General features: G+C 39.2%; 3 protein-coding genes across 6 annotated transcripts in view; 1 reads left to right on the forward strand and 2 right to left on the reverse strand.

Moving 5' to 3' along the window:
- The first annotated feature begins 677 nt into the window (after positions 1-677).
- LOC149077870 (uncharacterized) lies at positions 678-8,912 on the forward strand. The gene is made up of 5 exons (XM_089241474.1): positions 678-1,370; positions 1,464-2,559; positions 4,918-4,977; positions 5,083-5,142; positions 5,248-8,912. Exons 2-5 carry the CDS (start codon positions 2,407-2,409, stop codon positions 8,857-8,859), a joined length of 3,885 nt encoding a protein of 1,294 aa, XP_089097600.1. The 5' UTR covers positions 678-1,370; positions 1,464-2,406; the 3' UTR covers positions 8,860-8,912.
- A 2,095-nt stretch (positions 8,913-11,007) lies between these two features.
- Positions 11,008-12,291, reverse strand: LOC149077871 (uncharacterized protein F54H12.2-like). The gene has a single exon (XM_089242072.1). It carries the CDS (start codon positions 12,289-12,291, stop codon positions 11,008-11,010), a length of 1,284 nt encoding a protein of 427 aa, XP_089098198.1.
- A 2,390-nt stretch (positions 12,292-14,681) lies between these two features.
- LOC149077872 (putative Na(+)/H(+) antiporter nhx-9) overlaps positions 14,682-22,215 on the reverse strand; it is a 160,384-nt gene continuing 152,850 nt past the window's right edge. For 3 of the 4 annotated variants that reach the window (XM_089241475.1, XM_089241476.1, XM_089241477.1), the window contains exons 18-25: positions 22,061-22,150; positions 21,770-21,835; positions 21,107-21,207; positions 20,904-20,972; positions 20,535-20,734; positions 20,376-20,411; positions 17,811-17,959; positions 14,682-17,545 (exon numbers count right to left, since the gene is read on the reverse strand). In XM_089241475.1, the coding sequence (XP_089097601.1) occupies positions 17,042-17,545; positions 17,811-17,959; positions 20,376-20,411; positions 20,535-20,734; positions 20,904-20,972; positions 21,107-21,207; positions 21,770-21,835; positions 22,061-22,150 (1,215 nt within the window). In that variant the 3' untranslated portion in view covers positions 14,682-17,041. The remainder of the gene's footprint in view (positions 17,546-17,810; positions 17,960-20,375; positions 20,412-20,534; positions 20,735-20,903; positions 20,973-21,106; positions 21,208-21,769; positions 21,836-22,060; positions 22,151-22,215) is intronic. The other variant, XM_089241478.1, reaches the window with a different exon arrangement.

Raw genomic sequence — 22,215 nt, forward strand, 5'->3', positions numbered from 1 at the left:
TTCAATTTACTATAGACGGTTGATGTTTCCACCAAAATAACTACGGCAGTGTCCGACACAAAATACCTATTCTTTTCTTTTTTGTTTCTTTCAAACCCAGCGCAGTTCTGATCCATCCTCCCGGGCAATTTGCTACCGAGTAAATAAAATCAAGAAAAGACTATATAACCGAATTATTTTCTAAATAATTCCACTTTATTTTCCCTTTCAAATACATAATTTATACTCTCTTCAAAACGTCACCAACAAGTATAATATTCCAAGTTATTTACACACGCGCGAACAAGATTCTTCCTCGAACAGTCAAGAAACACTTCCCGTGTCCTTCCGAACATAGTACGTATATAACACATGTGTTCACATGGAACTGAACATCCAATTAGACGTGAAAGACTTTTTTTTTTGTTAATGCGCAATTGTTATGTGCATTTGCTACCTGTTTAGCAGAACAAATTGCTTTTTTGTAATAGGAAAATGCCTAGAAAATTCTTTACGCAACTAGATCTTCTAGTTGTTTGTATTGTGATTTATTATCGGAGGTCATTTGATCATTTTTCTCTCACCAAGGTCGTTTTCTGCACACGTGGGCTAATTATGCCAGGACCTGAAATTTATGGCCGATTCCGATCGGCAGCCTGTTTTATATTCACACCGAGCGGTTGTTGCGCTAATAGTAGTGGGAAAAGGGGGTTACTGGAACAAAGGACTTAGTACAGTCAAGGCTAGGACCGGAAAAAGGCGCAAAAGGCGTTCGATGTACGCATGCGCGTCAGGTGCTTCTTGGGGGGGATTATTCATAGGGTCCTTGAACTTCGGGAATATATTCTACAGGACTTTTTTTCATACGAAAATTATAATTGATCCGTTATAAAAGAATACCCAATATGATGTTCTCAAGAAAATCGCACCTGTCCCCTACTTTCACTTTCGGAGAAGATCGTTATGCACCTGTTCACCCGGGGGACGTTCTCAAGAAGGTGCACCTTGCTCGACCTACTTTTACTTTCGATATTGAACACCTGTTAACCTGTGGGAATATGGGATATACTTTTTTTTCAAGGGGGACGTTCTCAGAAGATGCACCTTGCTCGACCTACTTTTGCTGGCCTTTCCTTTGGATATAGAACACCTGTTAACCTGTGGGAATATAGCATATACTTTTTTTCCAAGAAAACTTTCACCGCTGACAAAAAGCCACTTTTACTTTCGGTCCGAACACCTGCTAACGCACTAGCATTCTCATATTAAATCACTGCATTTTCTTCCGCAAGCGGATAACGCCAACTACCTATTTATACAGGTGCTACCCTCATTTTCAGTTGCTTCATCTGCTGCTCCTGAAGTAGTTCCACGTCTTCACGAACTCTCGTGTAAGTAAAAATTTAATATTTCTTATATTCTATTTTATTTTCGTTTTAAATAATTATAGATAGACGATAAAATATTTTTCATTATATTTTCAGTTATCTGCCATGGAAACAACATCCAGCAAGGATACTATGAACGCCGTAAAACGTGTTCAGAAGGAAGATGAGACCAACTCGATGAAACGTCCGAAAATAGCACCCAGCGAAGTGAGCATGTTTCCCGTATGTGATGGCGTACACCTATCGGTAGTCATCTTCAAAAATACTTTAAAAGTTCACTTACGAATGTTTGAATCTGGTGGAGATGGATCCCTTATCCCTACAAAGAAAGGGATATCGATGACGCCCTACGTATTTGAGACCTTACGGGAGATGATGTCGAATGAACCCCGAAAAGTATTCTTTTTTGTGGTATGCGAAGATCTGTTGGTGAAGTCAGACGGAGAAAAGGTGTTGCTTCAACCGATTTACAAAAAAGAAGACGGTACATTCAATACGGCTAAGAACTATATAACAATCTACCGCGATTGTTTCATGAAGTTAGCTGATCCGGCAGCGAAGTGCTCGTCGTATTTAAGACGTGTGAAGTGCATCGACTTCATGCAGGATTGCATGAAGAAAAACGGATCATTTTCAGAGACCGCGGATCCTGAAATTGCATATGCTGAAAAACTCAGTGACATGCTCGAGGAATGTATCAACGACATCTTCCAATGTGATGGATGTGATCTTGATGCCCCGGGTCAGAGTTCTCATGATTGTTTAAGCCAATCTTTTGACATACGACTCGTGCGATATTTCAACCGGGCGTTCGCTAAAATTAACATGAAGAGTATTGCTAGGGATTTGAATGTTCATCCGAACTTTTTAAACAAGTTAGATTTTGAAAACTTTATTTTACGCGTGAAGGACCTCTATTCACGTAAAGATCCCCTACCCTGTTGGATGCTATGAGGGAAATAGCCCCATCAACTTTCTTCCCCCCCCCCTTAGGTGAATAAAAACCCCATCCGCTTGATGAACTCTCCTCACTTGAAAGATGTCGGATCTTAACGAAGATTTTCTGGACTTTGGCATACCTCTTGACGAACTGAACGCGTTGTGCGACTTCTACGAAATCGAAGAACATTTTAGCGAAGTGCAACCAGACTTCTTCGATACACCGTCTTCTCCGAAAAAGCAGAAAGTTACTGTAAGTACTTTTGATATTATTACTTCAAATTTATTTTACAATTAATTCTAATTAGTATATATTATGTTTGGGTTTGAAGAAAGACTTGATTTTGAAATGTTTAAATTTTCCGGTTCAAATACAGGGATTTTTCTCTAATACTGGATTACACGTTACCCATATGGAAGACTGGTTGAACTCTAAACATTAGATCCAACCCAGTAACATTTTAACTTTCACAAATCAGAGTTCAAATAATAGGAAGAAAAAAAAATTTTCGTAGAATTTATGAAATTCTGTCATTGTGCATTTGAATCAAAATATTTTAATAGACAATGAATTCCCAAGTTTCTAGAACATTGCAAAGCATTGACGGTTACTATATTATGTATCCAACTGAGTATAAATTCTCTTATATTTTATTGAACAATAAATATTTATCAACACCGAAAAAAGGGTTTTATAATGGGGAGGGGGCTAGTTTGATTCAAAATAATCATACTTTGGTCACATGAGATCTGAAGTATTTGGGGGGATATCATTATATATAAATTGATTTTGTGTGTGTATATATTCTCTATGGAAATCTACAATTTTAGATCGATCGTCGTCAAATTTTGCATATGTACCAAATGGGACCCGACTTAAACAATAGGCTACTTTTGTCAGACCTGGGTAAATGGGTTAAAAACTGTCTGGCAACAAATGGGTTTTGGGTCTCAACAATTACTTTCAGAACGTTTACTTTGGTTACCGTGGTTCCCTAACAATACGTTTCAGATATGCCTTTATTAATGGTTTGTCACTTCTGTCAGTGTATGTATAATAGTTTATGCCTTTATAATGGTTTGCTACATTTTCAATACTCCCAGTAATGAGGCTTTTCGAATAGACGTTATAATCATCATCGCTTTGAGGACCTGGAAAATGGTGATCCTCATTGAAATCAGTGTTAAAATTGCTGATTTTACTATAGAAATGCAGAAATTTAGTGGGGTTTTTCACCACATAAATCATTTAAAAAATTGTATTGAATTCTCAAGTTTTGAAATATTGAGTCCGTTTAGAGATACGAAGCCCAAAAAAATTAAATACGAAGTAATTAGTCGGGACTATTTTCGAGTTGGATATTCATGCAATAACATTGCTTTCAACTTTTCATTTATATCTTCTCAAGCATGAAAATTAATGTCTCCGTTAATATTCAACTGCATAAATTCATATAGTTTAAGTTGTTTTTAAAATTAATTATGGACCCATAAAGTGCATCGAAGAAATTCCACAGCTTTAACCAAGCATTTGCGGAAGCTGAAATAGGCAGATGGATAACTTGAAGTTCAAAAAGAAGGGTCGAAATACCTAGCTCTCTTTAAGAAAGGAAAAAAAATATATATATACATTTCTACGTTTCTGAGTCATCATATTGGTTAACTTAGACACGGTTTGCATGTCCCTCAAAGAAAGAGGGAGATATCAAGTGATCCAAAAAGCTTCATTGAAGAAAACCCGGGCAACGTCGGGTATTATAGCTAGTATTTTATGAAGCGCAAAACTTTTCCGGATTGACGTTTGTTAGCGTTAGATTTTTCTACTCGTTTAATCAAATCTATTAGACATATTTTCAAAATTCGTATTTACCCATTAACGGAGAATAACAAAAATAATGAGGATACCACTTCAGCCATTTATTGACAAAGGAAAAAATTAAAATTTCGAATGACAAATTTCCATACCAACCGGCGTTAATGGGTTAAGAAACGAAGTAAAAGTTTTATAAAAAAGGACCGGTATTTTCTGGTAAACCAAGATCTGATCTTGGAGAATGAACTCCAATGTTTCCCTAAGAGTTTTCCTGTGAATATTACTTCAAAGTCGCTTATATACTCAGTGACTCAAATCGATATGCTATATGAGAGATGTGAACAACTTAAGAGTTACATTAATTGAGAACAGGTCAGAAATATTTTTTTCCCAGAAGAGAAAAAACTTAAAAACCATAAATCAAAATTCCACATTTTTATGCATATTAAACAGATAATAATTAACCATGTCTGCACAAGGCAACTTCAGTATGGATAGTGAATGATATGTCTGACATAAGAATCGATTGAGATAAAAATCACATAACGATAAAATTAATGTCTTTCTCCCATATCGTCAACCATGACCGTTTCTTTCATTATAGTGTTTGATGTTGCCATTTAATCTTATGGGTACCTGATGTTTACGTATTTTGTTTTTCCATAAGACAACTATTTTTATTTATATGAATAGTGTATTATTTCAGATAAAATGAATAGATTTTTTGTACCCACTTCGTCAGGTATTTTATCTGTTTGTATTATTATTTCTCAGACGTTGTTGCATTTCTACTTTCAGGATGCGCAATCGAACTCTCATGAACAAGATGGTTGCTTGCCAGACACATCGAAACAGACGGTAAGTAATCAAATTTATAGATTACTGAGGAAAAAACATAAACATATGAAAGGATTCGAGAATTTTATTATTATTTCTCAGACGTTGTTGCATTTCTGCTTTCAGGATGCGCAATCGAATTCTCATGAACAAGATGGTTGTTTGCCGGGCACATCGAAACAGACGGTAAGTAATCAAGTTTATAGATTACTGAGGGAAAAACTTAAACACATGAAAGGATTCGAGAATTTTATTATTATTTCTCAGACGTTGTTGCATTTCTGCTTTCAGGATGCGCAACCGAACTCTTGCAAGACTTGTGGTAAGGTGTTTAAAAGGTTACATGATTTACGTCGACATACAAGAATCCACTCAAAAGAAAAAATTTTTACTTGTAGAAAATGCAGCAGACGCTTTTCCCGAGGCGATAACAGACGAAATCACGAGCGGCAATGCTTTCATGGGGCGGGTGCTCCCCCAAACCAACAGGAAGATGCGTTGAACACTTTCACAGTTATAGTGATAGAACCAACTTCCGATAACGCATATGACCCCATTCTTTTCTTTAACGAGGTTCGAGTCGAAATACAAAACATCATACTCCGGGAAGTAGGTGTGAAAAAGGCTCTTAAATTTTATATTGTGCTGAACGTTCTCTTCTCAAGAAGAACAGAATCCAATGAAATTGAATTTATACAACCTTTTTTCCGCTCGAGAGTGGAACTCATACATTCTGAGGATGAACTCGGTGATAAGATAGATTCAGCTATCAAAAAAATTCTGTCTTCGCTCGACGAGTTTACAAGAATGGGCAGCGGGTGGGTCTTTGATAAGGTTTTAAAATTAGACCTGAATATAGCTGCCTACAACCCATTAGCAGCAGCTTCTTACTTACCCATACCTCCATCAATCGTGAACAGAAAAGCGATTATAAACATCTCAAACACGGATAATAAATGTTTTATTTGGAGTGTATTAGCAGCCCTTCACCCCCAAGACGAGAATCCGCAACGAGTATCAAAATATCTACAGTTCGAGCATGAGTTGAACATGGGTGGGATAGAGCTCCCAGTCAAAATAACCCAAATAAATCGCTTTGAAGAACAGAACCCACACATTTCTGTCAATGTCTATGGGTTAGCGGATAATGAAATCTTCACGATGAGGGTGACAGAGGCAACCCAACGTCTTCACCACGTTGACTTGCTATACATATGTAACGAAAATACCAGTCATTACAGTCTAATAAAAAACATGAGTAGGTTGTTATCCCCTCTAACTAAGCATAAAGGTGCTCGGTTCTATTGTCCTTACTGTCTACACAGGTTTTCTAGAGAAAATTTGTTGGTCGAACATAAAGAGTATTGCAAACCTCACGGTCTACAACGAATATGTATGCCTAATGAAGATGAAAAATGGCTTAGATTCACTCAGCACCAGTATCAGCTACGTGTTCCTTTCACGATTTACGCTGACTTTGAGTGTATCTTAGAGAAAATTTCTTGCTGTACTCCGAACCCAACACACTCATCCACTACCCACACAGAAAAACATGTACCAAGTGGTTTCAGTTATATTATAGTAGGCCCTGACACCACACTTTATAAACCCCCAGTGGTGTATAGAGGAGAAGATTGCGTGCAGGTATTCCTTCACATGCTGGTGAAGGAGAACGCTAGCATTCAAAACATTCTTAACACCGTGAAGCCCCTTAACATATCCCAAGAAGACGAGAAAAAATTTCAGGATGCTGTTGTATGTATGACGTGTGAGAAACCGTTGGGTGGTGATAGAGTTCGACACCATGACCACATATCGGGTGAGTTCGTTGCAGCGTTGCATAACGCGTGCAATTTACAGCTGAAATATTCTAACCATGTACCTGTAATAATACATAATTTGAGAGGGTATGACAGTCATCTAGTCATGCAGGCGGCAGGGCTCTTCAAAGATCAGGATATCTCAGTCATCCCTAATAATTTGGAGAAATACATTTCTTTCTCGATTGGGGATTTACGTTTCTTAGACTCATTTCAATTCCTACCGGCTTCTTTAGATAAGTTGGTTGGCAATCTTACCCGTTCAGATTTTCGATTGACTGACAGCATTTTCGAAGATGCTGACCTACTTGTGAGGAAAGGGGTGTACCCGTACGAGTACATCGACTCGTTCTCTCGATTTTCAGAGACTGAATTACCACCCCGCGAAGCTTTCTTCAGCAGTCTAACTGGAACCGATATAAGTGTGGATGATTACACTCATGCACAACTCGTATGGGAAAAATTCGGCATTCAACATCTCGGTGATTATCATGACCTTTACGTAAAATCAGACGTGCTTTTACTAGCAGACGTGTTCGAACGTTTCAGGAACCTTAGCATGAGCTATTACAAAATTGACCCTGCGCATATGTATACAGGCCCTGGTTTGGCTTTTTCGGCATGTCTGAGGATGACCGATATTAATTTGGAACTTCTCACAGACATAGACATGCATTTGTTTTTTGAATCCGGTATTAGAGGAGGTGTTTCTATGATCACCCATCGTTACGCTGAGGCTAACAGCCGATACAGCGAACAGTTTGAACCCAATCAACCGACCAAAGAAATAGTGTATTGGGATGCAAATAACCTTTATGGTTACGCTATGTCCCAATACCTACCATATTCAGGTTTCCGATGGTTGAGCACAGAGGAAATATCTAACATAGACATCGCAAACGTTCCCGAGGACTCTCCGAAAGGCTATGTCTTAGAAGTCGGGCTAGAATACCCCAAAGAACTTCACAATGACCATAACGATTATCCGCTAGCACCTGAAAACATGGTGATAACAGAAAAGTTGTTTTCAAACCATATGAAGAGCGTGTGGGGGAAAATTAACCCGGAGGGGAAACCGTCCGAATGCACAAAGCTAGTTCCCAATTTATACGACAAAGAAAACTATGTAGTACATTATCGCAACCTCCAACTCTACCTCACCCTCGGTCTCAAAATAAAATATATAAAAAGGGTTATAGAGTTCAATCAAAAACCGTGGCTGAAACCGTACATTGACTTTAATACCGAACGCCGTCAAGCAGCTTCGAACGATTTCGAAAAATCGTTCTTCAAACTGATGAACAATGCAGTATTCGGGAAAACCATGGAAAACCAGCGGAAGCATGTTAACGTAAAAATTGTGCATAAGGAGAAAAAAGCTAAAAAATTAATTGCATCCCCAGCCTTTGAAGCCTTCAGAATTTTTAGCAATGGATTGGTTGCCATAAAAATGAAAAGGTTAAAACTGAAATTAGTTCGTCCTATGTATGTGGGTTTCGTAGTTCTGGACGTGAGTAAAATCAAAATTTATGATTTTCACTATCGGTGGGTTAAATCACGGTTCGGAGAAAAAGCGCAACTTCTCTTCACCGACACAGATTCGTTAACGTATGCAATCGAAACCCAAAATCTACACCGCGTGATAAAATCCAACATGGACGAATTCGACACTTCCAATTTTCCTCCAAATCACACCCTTTACAACCCTCATAACAAAGCAGTGCTCGGGCTGATGAAGGACGAATGCCCCGGTGACCCCATTCTATCGTTTGTCGGTCTTCGTTCAAAAATGTACAGCATTGTTACGGCTAAGGAAAACAAGAAAACGGCCAAGGGAGTCAGCAAAACCGTTTCCTGCAATCAACTGCATCATGAGCTGTACAAGTCTTCGCTTTTCGATCAAGTGCGGTACAGACATACGATGGTAAAAATCACGAACACTAAGCACCAACTCCACACAACCATGGTACGAAAAGTAAGTCTTTGTCCCCTTGATGACAAACGCTATATATTAGATGATGGGGTTTCAACATTAGCTTATGGACACCACGCGATTAATCCCCACGGAGAAGAAGAAAGTTGATGTAACCAACAGAAAAATAAATGCTTATTGTACATGTTTCTAAACGATTGTGTGTGTGTGTTTTTTTTTTTTTAACAACAGGAGACACAATTCAGAGAAGAAAATCTTTATTTCCAGTACGTTTTTTACAACTCAAGCCATCTTTTCATATATTTTTTATTTCTTATGTAATAATGCGGTAAACTTATCTCGTATAAACCTTGAAGAAACTCTTTCTCACCCGGAACAGGTTTCTTTTTTTGAATGCTCACGACACTGGATAACAGTTCGGAAATATTTGTATTATCTATCTCCACCCCTTTATACACAAGCTGACCGCTCGGTGACCATTTGATAACATTTGGGTAATCTTTAAGGTGACTTATAATTTTTCCCGATATTTCACGGTGAGATTTCGGTAAATTTAACAATATATCAGATGTTGCACTTTTCTTCAACGGCGGTTTACTGAGATCGCGCATTTTAGGTTCTTCTTCTTCTTCATCGAAACGGTCGAGTGGCGAATTGTTTCCTAAGGCAGTATTCCTCTTGTTCAAAATCTGTTGATAAAACTTTATTTTAACCTCGTTCGGTAATTCACTGTTCAGTATCTTCGCCATTTCAGTATCTAGTTCCGTAAGCTGCGGCTCTTTAATAACATGGCGGTTCATTCTATCTTCTGGAACAAGTACCATAACTTTTTTAGCGAATTCCATGTCCTATCAGACTTGAAATCAAACCGATTGCAGCGGGTAAAAGAACTTGAAGGAAACCACCTTTTTGTATGAGGATCTTTCTCTTTTTATAAAGAGGTGTTTTCCTCTTTGCTAACGTACGGAGCAAACCTTTATACTTTTGAAGTTTAGCTTTTTGGAGGGTGGATATTGGGATATTACCATGCAGTAAATTCAATGCACATTCACAAACGGTTTTGATGTCAGAATTTGGTAACCGCTTCAATAATTCTTTACGTTGTCTTTGAGGACATCCGCTTAACAATCTCAGCACTTGTTGCTTCCTCGCGGACATATCGTTGAATAAATAGTGTCGCTGACGTACCCAGTCTTTTAACGTCTCGGTTGATAGACATACTGCGTTTGCGTGGGTAACACGTTGGTGCGTAAACGCATTTTTTCATCCGTTTCTTGCCTAAGATCGATCGATAAATATGAATACGGAGATTTCGTTGCATCTGCGTAACTTTCTTCGAAAAAATTTAATTTCGTAGGATACAACTGTCTCCCCAAATGGGTGATTTGGTTCAAATCCCTCCGGTTTTTAAACAGGAAAATATAATGCGCGTTTAGCGTTATTTCCCGCAGTTTCTTATGAAAGAAATTCTGAGTTACAAAGATAACCGATAAATTTCGATGGTGGCTATACTTAGTAAATAGCTTAACCATTTTCTCTTCTCCCGATAACTCTGACATAAAATCATCGAAAATCAGTAAGGCATTGGAGACTCCCTCGAAATTACAATCGTCTCGGAATTCAACATCTCTAATTTCCTCGTGCAGTGGCTGAGATTCTCCGTAAAACCATATCACGCGTTTCGGTAAAGGTTTGATAAGCCTTTCACGATGTTCGAGCAGACCCTTTAAAAAATATGTTTTCCCGCTACCGCTTGCACCTGCACAGACGGCAGTGAATGGATGGTGTAACGTTAACGGTTCCATCGTGAAAAATGATGAGACATGAGTTGTGCAAATCAATTTTATTAAAAAGAAAAGTATTTTCTTACAAAGTTAAACACACGTAAATCGTTGTTCACATTGAAGCGAGATACAATAGAATTCATACTTTCACCCATACATTTACAGTACACGTAATAAATAACATAATAGCCACAAACTTGGGTATCAGCTGACTGCAGCGCCACGTCATTGTAGGTGAGTCGTTGATATCTTCTCAGAAATTTCGTGATATTACCTTTCTGAAAGTTTGAAGGATGTCTTCCGAATGAGTCAAAAAACTCCGCGGTCAAATTGTCATGAAGATATATAGCCAACCAATGTGTTCCAGACTCTGCACTGGTATCTGTGTTAACGATCAGAGCTGTAGGATAATTTCGTATTCTCGAAGGCAACGCGTCACTAGCGTAAACGTTCCTGAAAACTTTTTTCGTTTTCGGGTCTCTGCGGAGTGCTCGACGAATCTGTTCGGAATCCATCAGCCAGAGAAATCGCACAATACACTTCTCGATTTTGTTATCTCTATAAGGTTCTGAAACTCACCATATATGATTACCGAGATGGTTTTAGGTAGTGCTTTCGCAAACTTTAGTTCCACACGTAGATTACTATGTTTCACCAAGTGTAAGTGTCCGCAGTCGCTCTGGTCGGGGAGTAGGGAGAAACAAAATAGAGTGTAACCACTATGAAATTCTTCTCTGGTTATGTCTATGCCACGATCTTCCTCGACTCGAAACAGGTTATTGTAGGCTCTTACGGTGTTTCCGGTCTCAAAGTTAGGCTCTAGGGGTTTGTGGGGGACTGGTCGACCATCAACATATACGGAGACGAAGTTGAGATCGTAATGCTTGAAATCGAACGGGTTGCTTCTAAATGTACCGTTGAAAGATTCATTGTCAACTAGGCCGATGATAACTCGTTGAGGCATTGCACCCAGATACACATTGTCTTGGACGAATGACATGCTTCCCTGTGCCACAGAGTAAACCTTACAAAGTACTCTATTGATAGGGTATTTCGCAGTGGTCTTCTCCAATGCTTTAGCATGCCCGATGGCAACAGCTGGGTTAACTCTCACCTTCCTTACAAAGAGGCTGGCATGATCTATGTGCACGTTATAATCAGCTGTCGAGGATATTAGAAAAAACGATGGCTTCGAACGCACTAATCTAAGTTTAACATCTACCAAGTTGAGTAACAGTCTTTGTTGAAAAAAAAGTGAACAGTGTACTCTTCCCAATAGGTCGTAAGATCTGCTGTTTGCAATGTGTTTTGACCGCTCTTTCATACCTTCGTTATTTTCGTGGTCGGCCATGGAACCTGCAGTGTCCTTGTGGAAACCTTCCATAGTGAGGGGACCCATCTTCGCATCTCGACCATAGTTCAGCAAAGTTTCGATATAGGCTCTGTAAGGGTAGGTGTGAGACGAATTCGTGATATTCCTACCATTGAGAGAGACGTCCACTTGGGAGAAGAGGGAATGTAGCGGTAGATTCGCAGGAGAAACTAGGTCGGTATCAAGAAGTGGTTTACCGTCCTTCTTTGTGACCCTCAACTTGACGTGTAGTTGTGTGGAAGATAGGTCTATGTAATCTTCGGTGCTACCTGTAATGTTGAACTCAATCGGACCGTCTTTAATACTGGAAAGTGGGAGAAATTCAATCCATTCTCCACCTTCTATGGCGGTTTGAGTAGGGGGTAAAGCGAACAAATCTACTTCGCTTTTGAGACACTCGGGTGAGTTTGTCATGATGAGAGCCATCTTCTCAATCGAAAATATCGGGTGCTGTTGCCTTCCTAGCTTTCTTACGAATGACGTTTTTTCTCGCTAAGCGTTTCCTTTTATGTCCTCCGAGCATTGTTTTAACTTTCGTAGAAGCTTTATCACTCAGCAAGCGACCAGCCTCTTTTGCTCTTTCCACCGCAGCTGTTTTCAAATCTCTACCTTGTACGACGTCATTGGCAAAATCTACACCTGACCTGAGAACCTGACGGCCAAGAGCCTTCGCTCCTTTTTTGAACAAAGGCATAGCCGATCGGAAAAGGGAGCTGAATATTGAACCGAAACCGTAACCCCGTTGCAGTGGTATACCCTGATAATATCCAAGACCTTGACCCGCTTGGTTGACGTAATAATCAGTTACGCTATCTATACAACAGCGATACGGGTGGTAAGACATCATAAATGTTTCAGTCGGAAGTGGAGTTTAACTATCACCTTCCCACGTTCAAATGACACGAGATGACCTGTGTGCGTCCTTATATGAATGTGAACTGTTTCAAAACTCCTTCGGGCTAGAGGGATGTAGTGACCCCTCTCGAAGGCTGCGTTGACGATGTCGCCATCGTGTCCTTCGGTTTTTACGATTCTTAATAACGGGGCAAAGGTGTTGCCGACAATCTGCGGTTCGACTATATCACAATAAACGTACAACAGATGAAAGTCTAGTTTCGGATCAGCCGTGAAAGGCCCCTCTATCATCATTCCTTTTATCTCACCGGGTTCAAAACCTAGATTCTCTGCTATTCCTGTATGTAGAATTAACTTAGCACCTTTCCTCGTAGCCACCTTCACTTTTTTCGTGGTTTTGTTGAAAATCAAATCAATATCTTCCTTTCTAAAATTTCTCGTCATCACCTTAATCAGGTCTGTGGTACTCTCGTAGAAACCACAAGGGATGACACCTTTTTTTATCACTCCATCTCCAGAATTAAATTCAAAGCTGTTAGACCGTTCCGTTATGTTGTGGAAAGAATGGGGAAATATCAGCTCTGATAGAGCTACTTCCATATCCGAATCAAACTCTAACGCGCTGGGGAGTTTTGTGACGAAGTTGGAAAGGGTGTTATCAGGAAAGAAATTCATGCTCGAATCGCTTGGGAGCGTTAAGTAGAACGAAGCCATCTTGTTGAAATGAGTAAAGATGGATTGAGTCGCTGTATTTATATCCATGATATAAACTTTTCTGGATAATGCATCCACTTTACGAGTAGCTCTGTTTTACCTTGCCTCTTCCTTTTTCTTAGAATTTTTTCTATAGGAAAGGTGTCTTCTAGTGTGGTCTTCGTCATTTCATGTTCGTAAAATGTCCCTTTAATTTTTTCACCCATCAAATCTTTTAGTCTGTAGACGGGTATCTCCCTCGGTATGTATTCATCCACCACGAAAACTTCATGTGTAAAATTAGACTCGTATCCCTTTTCAAAAGGGTGTTTCGTACGAGAAATACGAACCTGGTCACCGATAAAAAACCTTTGTTTTACTTTTTTAACCTTTTTCTTCCCATAGAGGTTGCCCCACACCCTCTTTTCGTTTTCTTTATTAACTTCGGTAGGACTCATCATTATACTCCTGTGAAACTTATTATTATACCCAAAAACCAGATCTTGTAACACGTCTATGTATCTATGCGTGTTATTTTCTGTGAAGTATCGCCACATCCTCGATTTCAGCGTTTTATTGAACCTTTCTGCTATCGCAGCCTTTGTGACGTCATCCTCTGTCGTAAAGAACTTGACCCCTTTTTCCTTCAGAAACTTTTGGAAGACCTTATTCTTGAATTCGGTGCCTTTATCCGTTTGCAGAACATGTGGTTGCCTTTCGACAAATATTTGATCAAACGCTTTCACCACGCTCCGCCCCGTTTTGTCTTTGAGCGGGATGGCCCAAGCATATTTAGACAACACATCAATACACGTTAAGATATACTGATAACCGTCGTTGTATTTTACCAGGTTTCTCATGTCAACTAAATCAGCCTGGAATTGTTGATTCATTGCACCAACTATAATACGGTTCCTGGGGAACTTTTTTCTTCTTTCACGATGGAGTGTGTAAGATTTTTCCCCTTCTAACCACTTTCTTATTTTTGTTCGAGAAAATTCCCCTTTTAGAGCTCGATATAATGGTTCGACACCACCATAACTACCCTCACTCTTCGGATTTCGGTATACATCTTCCATTTTTTTTTTTTAATCGGAGTGAAAGTGGAACACGGGTTCATTCCTCTTTTATAATGGGGGGGGGGGATAAAACCGGGACCTCCTGACGCGCATGCGTACATCGAACGCCTTTTGCGCCTTTTTCCGGTCCTAGCCTTGACTGTACTAAGTCTTTTGTTCCAGTAACCCCCTTTTCCCACTACTGCTAATCCCTCGGTGTGGGACTCCCTTCTGTAGGAATCTTTTTCCGTACCCCTGCGTCAGGAAAGTTTCTGACAAGGATGAACCGGGTATCGAACTTGCGACACCTTTAAATATCCTTTGGCGAGTATCTTATCGACATGGGCTACCGCTCCCTTATTGCCAGAAGTTCTTAACCTGAGTGTGTTCTTGCGGGATAGGCCATATAAATGGTTTCAAATAGAGGATATACACATTTTGGCACCATTGTGGTATAATAATGGTTAGTAAATGTTGTTGCTTTTCCAAGCTACTGATTTAGCTCAATAACTATTTTGTAGCTTGGAGATAATCGAAATGCATACAGGTCATGGAATCCACCGAGAAAAAAGAGCATACTAAATAGATGATTTCTATACGACGGTTCATGGTTGCCAGATTCCCCTTTTCAAAAGAAAAACAAAATAAAATAAAATACGGGACACTTTCCTTTTCTTTCTACAGCACCTGCTGGTAGACAATTGGACTGGTTAAGTCATATTTTCAATAATTCTGACTTAGTCCAGATATGAAATCTAGAAATGCTAATCGTTTTGAAAGAAAAAATTAATTGAGCCACAGCATCAATAGTTCGCCTCGAAATTCTGAAATCAAAAATCAGATTCTCAACTATTGACTTGCATCACACTGTAATTTTAACCTGTCCAGCAGTCATACCATTATCAATTTTTTGTGGGATGACCATACTTCCCATTTTAACGGGACACAATTTTCCTTTTGTCCTGTCATTTACATACAAATGCTGATTTTGTCAGGGTTTTTTTAGAGGGAAAATGTTTCATCATTTTCCAATTGTATATTCGGTAGAGGTATATTGAAAACGCATTGAATTAAAATATATTCATTTAATTATATATGGTCTCAAAGACTTACCGTAATTAGGCGAAAAGATTTCAGCGGCCCAAGAACATTGTCAATAGGGGAAAAGATCAAAAGTTGGAGTGAATTTTTTTTTTCAATCGAATAAAATTAAATAGAAATCATTTTATTTTCAGATTGCCTTCGAGTGTCTCAAGTGGTTCGCGCTTGACTTAGATTTTACGAGAATCATTTAATCTTGAAGATTGCAGCAGATACTCGAATGGGAATTAAGCCGAGTAAACAGGAGACTTTAGACTCAGTTTTTCAGTCTAAAGCCCCTTTTTACTCAGCTTTGAATGAAACCCTTCGGTGAATTCAAACAGATTCGCCATCTATCGGCGAAGGTTTTTTTTTTTTAATTCTTTTATACATGTTGGGCGAAGACTGGGCACATCTCAAAAATTAATGAAAAATAACCAGTTGACATAAAAAATTTTGTGCGGTTTGCACAAAAAAATACTTTCCAAGACCAATTTTTTTTTTCAAATTAATAATGGGAGAAAGTTCCAAATTACACTTACAAATGGCGCTGCATCACTAAAAACTCGCATGATGACAAATTCATAAAAATTTAACTCAATTGATGGGAATTACGATTTGCGCTGCATAACACTTCATTTCATCGCGAGCACCCTTTTTAGCTTGAACTACATCTAACTAATAGAAGAGTGGTCACCTTGTAAATGCGGTAGTTTTATGTAACGCAAATCGTAATGAATACTAATTATGCACTGTTTGTGTCGCATTATATGGGTTGCATATTTTGTGATATAGAACTGTCTGTGTGAGTGAAGTTTTGAACTATTTTATTCAAATTCATCAATGGCGTGAAAAGTAAGTAAGCTCTATTTAAGTAAGTAGTATATTACTCTTATTAAGTCCACCAAATAAGTAAGCTCTACTTCAATGCAAACCACGCATTTTTATGCCGATCGGTTGAATTTCATTTGATCCGTTAATTTTTCAAATTTGACTGGGACTTTTTCCCGCAGTTTTTGTTTCTCAAATAAAAATTTGAAATAGTGAATAACTTTAAGAGGCTTTATAGCACCTGATAAGCAGTTATCAATACTCAAAAATTTTAATTTCTGCAAATCATTCATCTCCTCCAACGATCAAAATACTGGATAGCCCAGTGTCCCGTTTTGTCAATCGTCCAAAGGAAATCTGACAACCCTAATTGTAGCTGGAGAAAGAAGTTGGTTAAATGTCATGTACGACGATGTCCTCATGTGTGTCATCGTTGTAGATGTCATTACCCTAAAGTTGAAGATTAATCGATGATTGAATGGAAAAAGATAGAATTTATAGTATAATATTTTGTTCTGGATCAAGAAGTCTTTGTCATTTTTTAGCTTGTCATTTTACATTCCGACAGGATAGCAATTAGTTCGCGCAAGGCCATATGGGAAACGTTTTAAGGCCTTTGAATACTTAGAGAACTATTCATTCACGTGACAGGCCATCTGCTATACTTTCGTTTCAATGGACACGTTACGTCCTTTTTTGGGAGTCTTCGACGGAGAACTGCTCTTTGTAACAGCGTTGTTGTCCGAGGCATTTCCGTCGTTTTCAATTTCGATGACCCTCTCCAGCTCATTGCCCAGTTCCCTGGTCGCTTCACTTATTGCTGTCTGTCGTTCGAGTTTGGCGGACGCCTTGGCGGACGGGGAGTAAGGTCCTTCCGAAGGTGAATCGCCGTCCTTCTTCTGGAAGTCCCCGCTCTTCCTCATGGACCGCCTTTTCTGAGCTTTCTCCAAGAAGAACGTGGCGGCCGTGATCACTGCTGGGGCAGCGGCGGCCATCTCTCCGGACGACGACGGCCTGCGGTCGGTGGGCAAGCTGGCTTTCGATTGCTGGTTCGACATGGCCAGGAGAGTCAGTCGGCGGGCTCGAAGCCTTCGTAGTCTCAAGTGGGCTTCCATTTCTTGGTCTTCTTCGCCAACAAGATTGGGATTGTACTTCAAATGAAGCTTAAGAGAAAGAAAAAAAAAATACAATTCAATACTGGTCGGAATTTTCACCAAATGCACGACAGTGGAACCTCTCGTAACGGCCAATTCCTATATGCGGACACCTGCCCGCAATGGACATATTTTTGAAATACGTCAACGTGCTTTAATGTATTTTACTATCTATTCACGGACACTCCCTATTAGCGGCAGGGTTTTTGGTCCAAAGAGTGTCTGTTATCTAGAAGTTCCACTGTAGTACTTATGTAGGCAATATGAGAATCACCTTATTGTAAGGGTTATCGTGAAGCGCTTTCTGGAGTAGCCGGGATGGATCGTCGTCTTCGGATTTCTTGAAGAGAGACAGGGTCGTCTCCCGTTGGTTTAGGGGAGGTGCTCGGATCCCAGATGTTGCACTTGACGACCTCGGCCTGTCTGGAATTCGAAAGATACGTGTCAATGACGTAACAATATGACATATCCGAATTTCTATCTGAAAATCTGGCCATGTTATGAAGATATATTTAAATAGCCCGATATTATGTATAAAACTCGCTTTTTTTCAACAGAGTTTCGTCTATAAATAGGAATTTATACCGTTTCTGTGTGTTGTTCACAAAACCAGACATTTGGTCATCAGCCGTTAGACTACGGACTTCCCAAACTATGAATCATCCGCCCAAAATGAGGTGCTCAGCCGTCATATGTTTGCTTTTGTAAGTCACGTGAAATTTTGATGCGGAGGTCCACAAAGGCCTGAAGCTAACGAGGATGTCTCGAACATCAAGTCCTTCAAGTGTGATAGAAGACAATCATCACTTGGATCGGAATCGCGAGCAATCAGCGTTAGAAATCCTTCCCGAATTACATAGAAATGTTCCGTTTTGAATCATCAAAGAATCGTGTCGTTTTTGTAAGAGTCTAAAGCAGTTTTTTCAGCCAAAAGAATCTTTCTAACGCCTTATGCTCAATTTCATTGGCGATTAGTTCTGATTATGTCCTAAGAGTTGCCCACAAAACGAATGCTATGCATTTCAATGGAACAGCTAGGGAATAAATGATGAGAAATGCTGGATTTATTGTTCACCCCAGGGGCTTAAATATACTACTACACCATACATACATCTCGTACACATTCTTCTGTGGAATTTTTAATGAATTGACTACACGCGAGAACGTGTTGTGTGTATGTATAAGATTGGTTCTTACCTATTTATGTTGTAGGAGTTATGCTTGTTTTGTGTTGTGTTACGTTATTTTCATATTTTATATTGAAAATAGCAAATTTTCATGCTATGTAAGAGACTCGTGTTACTGATCTACCTTCATTCTGTAGAGATACGTTTTCAATTGGGAGACCGTCTTGCATTCGTACATGAGTGTATTCGGTGCAAATACATTGAAGAAAACAGGGCGGTATCCCGGAAATGTCCATAGTATAGAAAGAATGTGCCCCAGCTGGGATAATTACTCTGAACAACGTCCAACACGAAGCTATCATTCTGAAAGATTTTTAGTTGCTGAACATGAATATCATCATGGAAAATGCTAATTAGTTCTTGTTCTTGAAATGTGACTGTGTTACTCATTACAATAATGCTTTACTATACAGGGTGTCCCGTAAGTGCTAGCACGGCCTTTATCTCATCAACCGTCCGTCGTAAAAGTACGATTCCAATTTAAAAAATGACCCGTCATCGAAATCAGAAAATCCGAACCCCCCCCCCCCACCCGATGCTGACGTAATACTTGAATGATCATTGGAAATTCAATTTTTCCCATTATGCCCAGAAATGATAGTCAGTATCTTAGAGGTCGTTGAGATTTTCCCTCTGTTCGGAGCACAGTGGTGCTCGTCTAAAGTTGAGTTTCTGCGGTTTCCTACCTTCAAGCCGGTCTCCCATGTGGAAAAGTCTCTCCACAGAGAGCAGGCAGACTTGAAACACCATACTTACATATCATGGAAATTCAAGCGTATACCATCTTCAAAATATGAAAGCGAGGTGGAAGCACGAGTGAGAACACGAAACAAGCAAAATTCCGACAACATAAATACGTTAGAGAAACATCAACGTGTTCCGCAGAGAAATGTATGAGATGCATGTGCGGTTAAGTAGTAGTACTAGCAGTTGTCGTTGCCAAAGCGGAAGCGATAAATTGCGGGTGGTTGATACGATAAGTATCACCTCACACTCTTTGGCAATCGTGGTTCAGCGTGTCCACAAAATGACCATAACAACACTGAGTTTGACAATTCCGACATATACACACGCACGCACGCACACACATACACACACACACACAGAGAGAGAGAGAGAGAGAGAGATATCACGAGGAACATTCATGACTGAATATTTGAAGTGTATATATATACTGTGATCACAGAACAAATTGAAATATTAATTAAACACCAAACGCATGCACAAAACGGTATTTTAATCACTCTTCGCATCTCATCACATGCCGTAGCGAACTGAGCAAATCATGGCATACGTAAAATTGTGCCATGATCAATCGGGTTATGCAGAATATGAATTCGGGATGACCATGATTACAATCAAAATATCGAAATCGAACCTTATGCATTTTCCAATGGTCCTGGATGTTAATAATGGGGGAACCCATATATTCCACGGGTTACATCGTGATTGTTGAATAGCCATGCAAATTATAAAAATGCATCAAGATCACCACCACCAACATCGACACAACACACCACATATACACAAGGCACGTTTCCAATATCAGACGTTAGTTCTTATTTTTTTGGACGCATGCAGACTCACACCCAAAGAGGAAATAACACATGCTGTTCCTGCGGGGTTTTTTTTATGGACCTTTTTATACTCACCGACGCTGAAGAAAAACCTGGATATCCGACGGCCCGCTACACAGAAAAATATATTCACGTGTTTATATGAAATACGCATCGAATCAAAGTAGTGCTTTGAATGCAACAATCATATTGGGTAATTCATCATGATTCGAAAAAAAAAGTTTTCCATTATACCTATCGACTTGCTTCTGAGTGGCCTGGTCTCGGCTTCTCGGTCGTCCAGGGTCATATCCGCGGCATGCACGTCGTTCTGCATGTCGTCCTGGTCGATCTTCATGGTCACTCCTTCGTCATCGTCGTCGTCCTCTTCTTCGCCTTCGTCCAATGGCGGTAGGCAGGCGAGCATGTCAACCCCTTGATCACCTGCTGACACCCTGAAATGGTATGAAAATAAAAAAGCGATCACAGTTAATAATTCGAAACATGTTCTAAAATGCATTCCTTATGTTCATTCCTCTCCATGCTATCGTTTGGGCTCATGGATATCATCTTAAATGAAATGAAGTTTAGCAATTCAATTATGTCTATCTGGAATGTACTCACTTATGAAGGAGGAGAGGCTTCTTCTCTTCGATCACAGTCGCCGGACCATACAAATGTGCGAAATGGTCTCTATAAATACAAAAATCACATACGCACGCACACTTTGAAAACAATCACTAATGAAACATCAGCAGAGTGAAGTAATTACTTTAATTTGTATTCCATTGTATAATTATAACAATCGAAAAATATATTTGACTTACTCTAACATCATCCTAGTGTAGACCCTGGTCAAGTTACTCTCCCTGTAGTTACACATCAGCCATTTCTTCAAATATTTGCTGTTGTAGTGGAATAGCAGTTGCTGGAAAAGGTCGGAGAGGAAATATTCATTTTAATATTCATAATTTAGATAATTTTATGATGAAGTTATCATGTTTATGGTGTACTGTTACGCAGAATGCAACTCATGCAGGATTACCCTGACTCTGACTATACAGTAGTTGCATATTCAACCCGAAATACCTTTACACTCCTGATCCAGTAATATCGTAACTCCGACCATAATTTTAGTGAAAGCGGACAGCACAAGCTGCTCATGTATAACTAAGAATTAAATTATGTATTCAAAAAAATTAAAACTATTTTAAACGTCGTTTAAAATGAAGAAGTTTTCAATAATATTAATATCATTTTTTTTTTAATTATTGTTTTTGATATCAAGTCTGATATTTTGTTTATACATGGCTTACATCGTTTCATAACATTTCCTATGAAATCTCACCAGATAGCTCTCATGCTAACAATATTGTTTTTCTCATTTATATTATGCTTGTTCATTCATTTGTTCATTCATTCTCTCTCTCTCTCTGTCTCTCACACACACAACCAAGTTTATTATTTTTTCAGAGCTAACAAAAACTCACCTTCCAGTAGTTACCTCCGTGATCACCGGTCACTTCTTCAACTCCAGCCATCACGTGATCGAGTAACTGCAATGAAACGTGGGAATCATCATACGTCATCAACTAAGGAAGTGGCACGTGTAAATAAAGGGATTGTGGCGTTTTAATTTTTCAGGGAAATAAGGGACCCTTATAAGACCCGGGGAACAGAGGACGTTTTAATTTCAGTGATACATTTTAATCGATGGCGATATACTTTTGAACCTGAAGTCATAAAAAAAACCATGGAATCCATCTTTTTAACTGAATTACCTTTTTGTTAACTTCCGTGAACATACTGGAAGTGGCCGTCGAGTGCCCACGAATCTTCAGTAATTTAACCAGTGGCTTGACTGTTGATCCCTGCACGTTGGGAGAAGCATGAGAAAATAAATTTATCACGTGATTTGATTATATAAGAATTAAAT

The sequence above is a fragment of the Pholcus phalangioides genome, unplaced genomic scaffold, assembly GCF_987345545.1.
Source record: "Pholcus phalangioides strain wild (caught in Gottingen) unplaced genomic scaffold, Ppha-v1.0 ptg000014l_1, whole genome shotgun sequence".
Taxonomy (NCBI): domain Eukaryota; kingdom Metazoa; phylum Arthropoda; class Arachnida; order Araneae; family Pholcidae; genus Pholcus; species Pholcus phalangioides.

Bases quoted from the DNA above. Each gene is read 5' to 3' on its own strand.
- LOC149077870 (XM_089241474.1), top strand. From the start codon at position 2,407: ATGTCGGATCTTAACGAAGATTTTCTGGACTTTGGCATACCTCTTGAC. The intron at 2,560-4,917 runs GTAAGTACTTTT...TTCTACTTTCAG, and splicing joins CGAAAAAGCAGAAAGTTACT to GATGCGCAATCGAACTCTCA. The intron at 5,143-5,247 runs GTAAGTAATCAA...TTCTGCTTTCAG, and splicing joins CGGGCACATCGAAACAGACG to GATGCGCAACCGAACTCTTG.
- LOC149077871 (XM_089242072.1), bottom strand. From the start codon at position 12,291: ATGGCTCTCATCATGACAAACTCACCCGAGTGTCTCAAAAGCGAAGTA.